Below are 7890 nucleotides of genomic sequence, written 5' to 3'. Positions count from 1 at the left end.
TTTTGAATGTGCTTTCTAACTCACCTTTTAATTTCCCGACGGTTTGCGTCATCACATCGGTGAGATGCTCAGCTAACGAAAGTATATCAAAACTACGCGCTCCGTAATTTTCATTAGCGGTTCTGCGTCTCTTATTTAAATTAGTATTGAGTCTTTGACTCTGTCTCCTCCCGTGTTGCGACGCGTCGAGATTTCCTCGCGCGTCAGCAGCACCGAAATCGAACGATATATCGTTTAAAAAGTGCTCACCTGTGAATTCGGCGCTTGCGGATTCACTGGGAGGGTTTTTATGCCCCTCCGGCAAATCGGCCGATTTTCGATGATGATCGTCCATCTTTTTAGCCAAATGATGACATCCGAGTAAAATTTTCTCTCTACAATTGAGGGGTAGTGGACATCTAGCAACAAGCATATAGTATGTAATCACATAGTATGACTGATTCCATCGGTCGATTCCGATATCGAAAGGTTGCAGGTTCGAGCCCTGCGTCGGTCAAGGCCGGCTGGCTCAATGGTAGAGTATTCGACTACGGCTTTGTGATTACATTTTGCTTTTTTATTTGAATATATATATATTTTTATATGATTTATCTTTGCAAAACTGTCGTAGATGACTCTAGTTTTCTATTTATATTTAATTGTTACTCTTGAAGATAACACATAAGTTCAGTTTTAAATATAAATTACCACTCTATGATAGATTGTGAACCTTTTGACATGGTAGGTGTTTGAATATCTGGCTTATACCACGCTATTGAATAGTTTTACAAGTTTTTAGAAGTACCTTAGTGGACTTTGATCTTATTTGAAATGTGCGGATGTGTGATTATGAGATATTTTCAAAAGAGCTCTCGATCAGTCAAAATATGAATTGAGGCAATCCAAACAATATTGTGTTGATTTATCAGGTACGTGAAAAATTGTTTCGTGCTGCAAGTTATCAAAGGATGAAGAATAAAGCTCTCCAGAAACGATAGGATTGAAACAAATAGCTGTTATTACTTAATCATCATAAATGATACTCAGACGCATGTCCTCGTTGTATCAATAGCGCCCGCAGTACATAGAATTTGGACGTAGCAAGCAAATATAATATAAAGCAAATTTATATTGCCATCTTATCATAGAATCAATTAGAATTAGAAAAATTTTTGACCTTGATATTTTATGAACTGATCTCGCACTGGACCCGTCTCATCAAGCGATCTTCTCTCTTTTTATAAACTACAATGAGTCGTCCAGAAAACGTCGGTATAAAAGGAATTGAAGTCTACTTCCCAAAGAGAGTATGTATTTATTATAAATTACACCACAACTTCTTACGTTTCCCCAGTGCATCTCAGAAACTGATTTAGAACAATTTGATGGTGTATCTGCTGGAAAGTACACAATTGGATTTGGACAACAATACATGGCATGCTGTGATGACAGAGAAGACATCAACTCATTTGCGTTGTCTGGTTCGTGATGATTTTCTACTTAAATGATCTCCTTACATGTAAAATAGCTGTCTCTGGTCTTCTCAAGAAGTACAATGTTGACCCAAAGAACATTGGTAGATTAGAAGTCGGTACTGAAACCATAATCGACAAGTCAAAGTCAACTAAGACCGTACTTATGGATCTTTTCAAAGAATCTGGTAACACTGACATTGAAGGTACGTAAATCTCAGTATATCGTTGATTCTTTTTAACAATTGTCTAGGTATTGACACCAAGAACGCTTGTTATGGTGGTACTTCAGCACTTTTCAATGCAGTAAACTGGGTTGAATCATCCAGCTGGGATGGTAGAGACGCTATCGTCGTCGCTGGTGATATTGCCATCTACGCTGAAGGTTCAGCTAGACCAGTCGGTGGTGCCGGTTGTGTTGCTATGCTCGTTGGTCCAAATGCACCAATTGTTCTTGAACCAACTCACGGCACTTACATGACAAACGCATGGGACTTCTACAAACCAGATCTCAACTCTGAATACCCAGAAGTAGATGGACCACTCACAATTGACTGTTACTTCGGATCACTCGACAACTCATACGATGCATACCGTGAAAAGTACGCAAAGCGTACACAAACCAAGAAGGAAGATGTCAAGGGAGATAACTTTGACTACATTGTCTTCCACTCACCATACGGCAAGTTGGTACAAAAGGGTCATGCAAGACTTACCTACAATGACTTCGTTTCAAGCCCAAGTTTGTCCAAATTCGAAGGTATTGACCAAGCCATCGCCTCAGTACCACGTGCTAAGACTTACTTTGACAAGGCTATTGAAAAGACTTTCATGACCGTAGCCAAGGATTCTTACGCTAAGCAAGTTGAACCATCATCAACCACCTGCAAGCGTCTCGGAAACATGTACACTGGATCACTCTATGGTGGTTTAGCTTCCCTCGTCTCAAACGTCGAATCAACTGAGTTGCAAGGAAAGAGAGCAGGTATGTATTCTTACGGATCAGGTTGCGCAGCTTCCTTCTTCGCTGTCAAGTTTGTTGGTTCAACAAAGGAGATCGCCGATGCTATTGACTTGCATAAGCGTCTTGACTCAATGAAGGTCGTTCCAGTCACTGAATACGTCTCATCCCTTAAGACCCGTGAAGAGAACCACAATGCTAAGTCATACAGTCCAAAGGGAGATGTAGACAACATTTGGGGTGGTGCATACTATCTCGACAACATTGACGAGAAATACCGTCGTCATTACAAGCAAGCACCCCTCGCTTAAATTGATAACTGCAATGCAGAAATAAATGCCCACCCTTGATAGAAAATTAATTGTTTAGATAACATTGTATTTAGCAGTATTCCATTGTTTAGGATTGTTTAACCTTTTTGTGTTGTGAAACAAGAGACGTTATGGCAAATACAATATTTTCTGACCGACAAAGAACGAACGTATTGATATAACTAATTTTAGAAACAAAGGATATAGACAAATGAAACCAGTTCAAGTCCGTGTTAATAATGTTAAGAGAAAGATACTTTTTTTTTGTTATTTTCTTATTCAACGTTCCCACTTTTTGAAAAAAAATTAGCTAGCGTTGTTGCACTCTAAACCACTTAGTGCTTCTGAGCGAAAGCTTCACGCTTAGCGTGGCGTTCAAAGCGACGTGCTGAACGCTTTCTGTTAACGGTGTTTACGACAGCTGGGCCTTGCAACATATTCAGCATTGATTCCTTTATAATAAATATACACACCTGGAATGTCGAAGTTTTCAATTCCGTCAGGACCTGGGGTGTAAATGTTGACGATTGCATCGCCAGTTGAGTACATGCTTCTAGCTGGAGTCTCTGGTGCCCAGATAGGGTCGACGCCATCCTTAGCCTTGACATTCAATTGAACACAAGCTGGGTAGTATTGTGGACCACCAATTGGTGTCTCAGCTGTACCATCGAGATCATCAGCTGAAGATAAGTTAATCAACTCATGACGAAGGATGTATTGTCCCTCTGGTGTTGATTCAGGGATCTAGGCGATTTAATTAGAAATACATTGATAAATCCTTTCCACTTACGGTGACGGTGTGCCAGCTACCGTAGTTACGTGACATGTCATCCTAAACTAAGTTAGAAACTTCCTGAGTTGAAAGGTAATCACTAACCATGGCCCAAAGACCATTTCCTGATGGTCTTGATGGCCAGAAGCCTTGGTCAGGACGAGCTTGACTTGAATCGAGACCAGCTGTGAAACTCTTAGTAAGACACTCATGAAGTAATTAATTATTCCTACCTTGCCAGATCTTGTAAACGCGAGCATTACCGTATGACGAATAGAATTGAGTACAGTCACCATCGCAGCGCATCAAGTAGTCCAAAACAGGACCCTCGTAGTGACCCCAGTAGTCGCCAGTAGGACCTAAAAATTGGCCATATTAATCATAAAGAAAATTTTTCAATCAAAATGCTCACCTCTGTCACCCTTCCAGCGAAGTTTGACTTGATCACCAGCGGTGATATCAGCAGTAACTGATACTGGGTTTTGTCCGTTGGTACCACAAACGATGTCATCAGTGTTTACATTGTAGTAAGCGACGTATGCACCATCAGATGGCATAGCTCTAACAGGAGAGTTATCATTTGCAGAACCATAGTTTGCACCGTTGTACCATTGATCACCAACCCAGACTTCACTGACGACACCGTGGGCGGCAGTGTATGCAGCGAGGGAGGCTAAAGCGAGCTTTGAGAACATTGTAGGATCGTAAGTGAAAAGAGGTTGAAGGAGTTTTAGGAAAATAGGTTAGTTAAAAGAGCCTGTCTTTAAAAACTTGTGGTTATAAATAACGATGCCTGAAAATAGGAGTTCTTAAGAATCCAGATCTCATTGTCCGCATGTGTGCCTTAACCTGAAATACCTCGTTCCATGTCAACAGAAGTGAGTTACTAGAAACAACTATAATAAAGTTGTCTTTGTTTTTTCAAGGAAAAAATCTTTTATTTGACTCAAAATTAACCCTTCAGTTACAATAAATCACCTTCTCAATCGAATAAATGCTGGTGGTATAAATAACATCAGTGTCGTAATAAAATTACAAAATATGATTTAAAGACGTGCACTCTTTGGCATCTATGAGAAATTTAGTGGTATTCTCAGGTATGCTATCTCACTCACCTGTCTCATTGCTTGACGTATACCGAGGTCACCTAAAATCTCTGCAGTCTTGTCAGTAAGCTTTAGTGAATGCTCCCTTGCGCACCTTCAGAGCCGCCTAATAAGCCTACGTGGAGGTTAATTGTGATCTTAAAATAGTAATTCACTCACTGTTGAATTTATATGTGCGGTTAAACTAATAATCAATAATCGTTAAAGTGAACAATAATGACTCACCATTTCAATGTTACGACCCATACCGGTTTGAGTAATCGCTCTGCCTCCGAAGATCTATTTTTGAGTCAGTGTTGATCGTAAATCGAGGGAGTACCCACTTGGACAGCATCATCTGCGACGCTGTTCTCAACTCTCGTGCATTGCATCTTGAGTAAGGCAATAGGGCCAGCGAGGTACCTAGATTGTTCCTTGTAGGACATCTTCAGGTACATTAGACTGCGTGGATGCTTTTAGAATATACCTACTTTAGTCATTTGGAAGCCAATGTATTCCAGCCATGCTTGAAGTGATTCAGCTTTGGCTACCATACCGGCGAGCTTGTAGCGTATGACTGGCTGACCAAGTAAAGTTTTGCCGAAGACCTTGCGCTGATTTGCCCATTTGAAGCACTCCTCGATAACGAAGCGAATAGACCTGACAGATGCGGTAGCCATAACAAATCTCTCGTGATTAAAATTAGAGAGGATGACCAAGAGGCCACCATCTTCTGGACCGAGGGTGTTCTCAACGGGTACTTTAACGTCTGTGAGGCATTTGTAAGAGTTGAAGGTACTATAAAGCGAGGAAAACCCACCGTCAAAGGTAATGAATGCGGTACCTGCTGTAGTGGAGTAGCTTGTCTTGATTTGCTCGGTTGAGACACCTTCAGTGCGCTCTACGAGGATCATAGTAAGACCGCCTTCGGTCTTGCAGCCAACGCTGAAATAATCAGAGAATGTACCATTCGTAATCCACTTTTTGGTACCGTTGATGATCCAATGCTTACCATCTTCCGATTTCTTGGCCGTTGTACGGAGATTTGCGACGTCTGAGCCAGCGAATGCTTCACTTATAGCGAGTGAGATGAACTAAAGGGAAGAGTTAGATAAACGTTTACACGTAACAGTATGAGCTCACTTTTTCACCCGAAAGAACTTCTGGAATGATACGCCTGTGATTTTTAGTTATGTCAAAAATAGAAAGAGGTGTCTTACTTCTTTAATTCCTCGCTACCGAAATTGAGGACTGGAGGTAAACCTATGACCATACCTGCAAGAAGACCATCGCCATAGCCACGCTGACCATGACGTACAAGTTCCTGGTTGATAACCATTTCATGAATGTAATCGAACTCCTCGGGCTTGACAATGCCCTCGGCGAGTGTACGACCGTGAAGATGCTTGCCAGGGCCGAGTCGCATAGCGTTAATTTCATATTGACTGGTATTGTCTTAGTATTTGTAAAGTTGCTAATTGTAACTTACGCCATTTTCTTGACGACGTCATCTGAGAATCTTTTGCCATCCTTCTCGCGTGCGATAGCATCTGGGGTGATAACTGTGTCTACAAACTTTCTCATCCACTTCTGCAAAGCTTTGTGGGACTAGACGGCGTTAAAAAGGGTGATTAACTTTGTTGGTAACTTACATCATTGTAATATGGCGAATGGTAAGCTTTTGAAAGCCAACTTGGTTCACCATATGGAACTAATGTGAGTTTTATTTAGAAAGCATTCACTATCACAACCCCACACACCCTCAGAAAGATCACCCGGTTGTGGGAATTTAACTATTGGTTTCTCATTTTCGACTTGACCGACAATTAAGCGCTTGTATTGCGGCTTCTGGAGAACTTCCACGCTGAGTATATCTAAGAGGGTGTCTATCGTAAGAAATTGGCGCACCGATGGAGGTTGAAAAATTGCTCCGTAGCATCCTGACCTGCAACTTCTTCATCTAGGAAGACAGAAGCTCCACCTGGGTGCATGTTCATGAATCTTAGAGACTTTTAGATAGGTCATTCAGTATAAACATGACGAACTTGGAAACATCGTAGATCTAAAAATTGTTAGAGATGCTGGAAGCTAACACAGAAAGTTAGGACTTACCATACTATCTATAACGATCCAAACTGTATTCGGAGTGTGAGCGGGGTATTACCGGTTAATAGGCTACTTACGATCACCTTTGGTATTGTGCTGAGGGGAGATAAGAAGATATATTATAGATATAGTAGAGGGCACACCTTGCTTATATCATCTCTCGAGTAAATCTTTGTTGACATCTTGGTTGTTAATGATAAAGGTGTCACACCGATGGACCTATGAACGGGGGCGCATAGGTCATCTGACGAGACGTATAGAGATTTGTATATAAAGAGCATAACAGAATAAAGTAAAATAAAATAAATGGTTTGATCTCTAATAAGAAGGTAGCAAACGAATATAAAACCAGGAAATCATGATATTAAAATAAAGAAAGAGAAAGGATTACATTTTATTCTTCAAGTTAGTTGAAAGCCACTCTAAACCTTCGTATAAACCGTCACCGGAGGTTGCGCAGGTTGCTTGGATGTACCAAGTGCGTTGGCGGAGGGAGTGCAAGCCCAATTTATCAGTGATCTCAGCTGCGTTCATAGCATTTGGCAAATCTTGCTTGTTAGCGAAAACGAGGAGGTGAGCGTCTCTCAATTCATCTTCATTGAGCATTCTTTGTAATTCTTCTCTGGCTTCTGTAACTCTCTCTCTGTCGTTTGAGTCGACGACGAAAATGATACCTTGGGTGTTTTGGAAGTAGTGTCTCCACAAAGGTCTGATCTTGTCTTGTCCACCAACATCCCATACGGTGAAGGAGATGTTCTTGTATTCAACAGTTTCGACGTTGAATCCTATACAAGGTATAAGATGATGTCGACGGTTGATTAGTAGGACCTACCGATAGTTGGGATTGTAGTGACAATTTCACCTAACTTGAGCTTATAGAGAATAGTTGTCTTACCCGCAGCGTCAAGACCAACCATCAAAATACCTGTTATAGTTAGTTATAAGTGATAGTCATTCCTATAAAGACTCACGCATCTCCTTCTTCCCAAAGAGCGTGGAAAGGAGCTTAGAAACTGATAAACCCATTATACTAATATAATATTAATACTTTATTATACTTGCTATAACTATGTACTTACACGCTACTTGACCGTCTAACTCAAAGCAGCTGCGACTTGCTAGACCAGCTCATCGCATCATTATAAAAAAAATCTAATATTTATTATTTATTGTCATATTATTAATATTTACATAAAATAGTAGA

General features: G+C 40.7%; 4 protein-coding genes across 4 annotated transcripts; 1 reads left to right on the top strand and 3 right to left on the bottom strand.

The window, feature by feature from the left end:
* The first annotated feature begins 1162 nt into the window (after positions 1-1162).
* Positions 1163-2960, top strand: WALSEDRAFT_33362 (hydroxymethylglutaryl-CoA synthase). Its single transcript, XM_006959486.1, has 4 exons — positions 1163-1286; positions 1334-1460; positions 1508-1657; positions 1705-2960. The coding sequence occupies exons 1-4, from the start codon at positions 1230-1232 to the stop codon at positions 2721-2723; spliced, it is 1353 nt and encodes a 450-aa protein (XP_006959548.1). The 5' UTR covers positions 1163-1229; the 3' UTR covers positions 2724-2960.
* A 98-nt stretch (positions 2961-3058) lies between these two features.
* On the bottom strand, positions 3059-4190 carry WALSEDRAFT_65425 (hypothetical protein; the record flags this gene model as incomplete). The annotated part of the gene is made up of 6 exons (XM_006959485.1): positions 3059-3150; positions 3197-3467; positions 3514-3555; positions 3601-3680; positions 3729-3854; positions 3908-4190. 6 exons carry the CDS (start codon positions 4188-4190, stop codon positions 3059-3061), a joined length of 894 nt encoding a protein of 297 aa, XP_006959547.1.
* Positions 4191-4541: 351 nt separating this feature from the next.
* On the bottom strand, positions 4542-6868 carry WALSEDRAFT_65424 (acyl-CoA dehydrogenase NM domain-like protein; the record flags this gene model as incomplete). Its single annotated transcript, XM_006959484.1, has 18 exons — positions 4542-4565; positions 4611-4651; positions 4696-4716; positions 4761-4785; positions 4827-4880; positions 4925-5026; positions 5072-5349; positions 5401-5674; positions 5724-5757; positions 5801-6025; positions 6070-6188; positions 6233-6291; positions 6341-6444; positions 6489-6581; positions 6626-6642; positions 6693-6715; positions 6764-6782; positions 6830-6868. The coding sequence occupies 18 exons, from the start codon at positions 6866-6868 to the stop codon at positions 4542-4544; spliced, it is 1551 nt and encodes a 516-aa protein (XP_006959546.1).
* Positions 6869-7073: 205 nt separating this feature from the next.
* WALSEDRAFT_20591 (ARF/SAR) lies at positions 7074-7712 on the bottom strand (the record flags this gene model as incomplete). Its single annotated transcript, XM_006959483.1, has 3 exons — positions 7074-7471; positions 7519-7611; positions 7658-7712. The coding sequence occupies 3 exons, from the start codon at positions 7710-7712 to the stop codon at positions 7074-7076; spliced, it is 546 nt and encodes a 181-aa protein (XP_006959545.1).
* Positions 7713-7890: the final 178 nt, after the last annotated feature.

Source organism: Wallemia mellicola, assembly GCF_000263375.1.
Source record: "Wallemia mellicola CBS 633.66 unplaced genomic scaffold WALSEscaffold_17, whole genome shotgun sequence".
NCBI lineage: Eukaryota > Fungi > Basidiomycota > Wallemiomycetes > Wallemiales > Wallemiaceae > Wallemia > Wallemia mellicola.
Note: the sequence above shows the minus strand (reverse complement) of the source record. Positions and strands in the feature narration are given on the sequence as shown.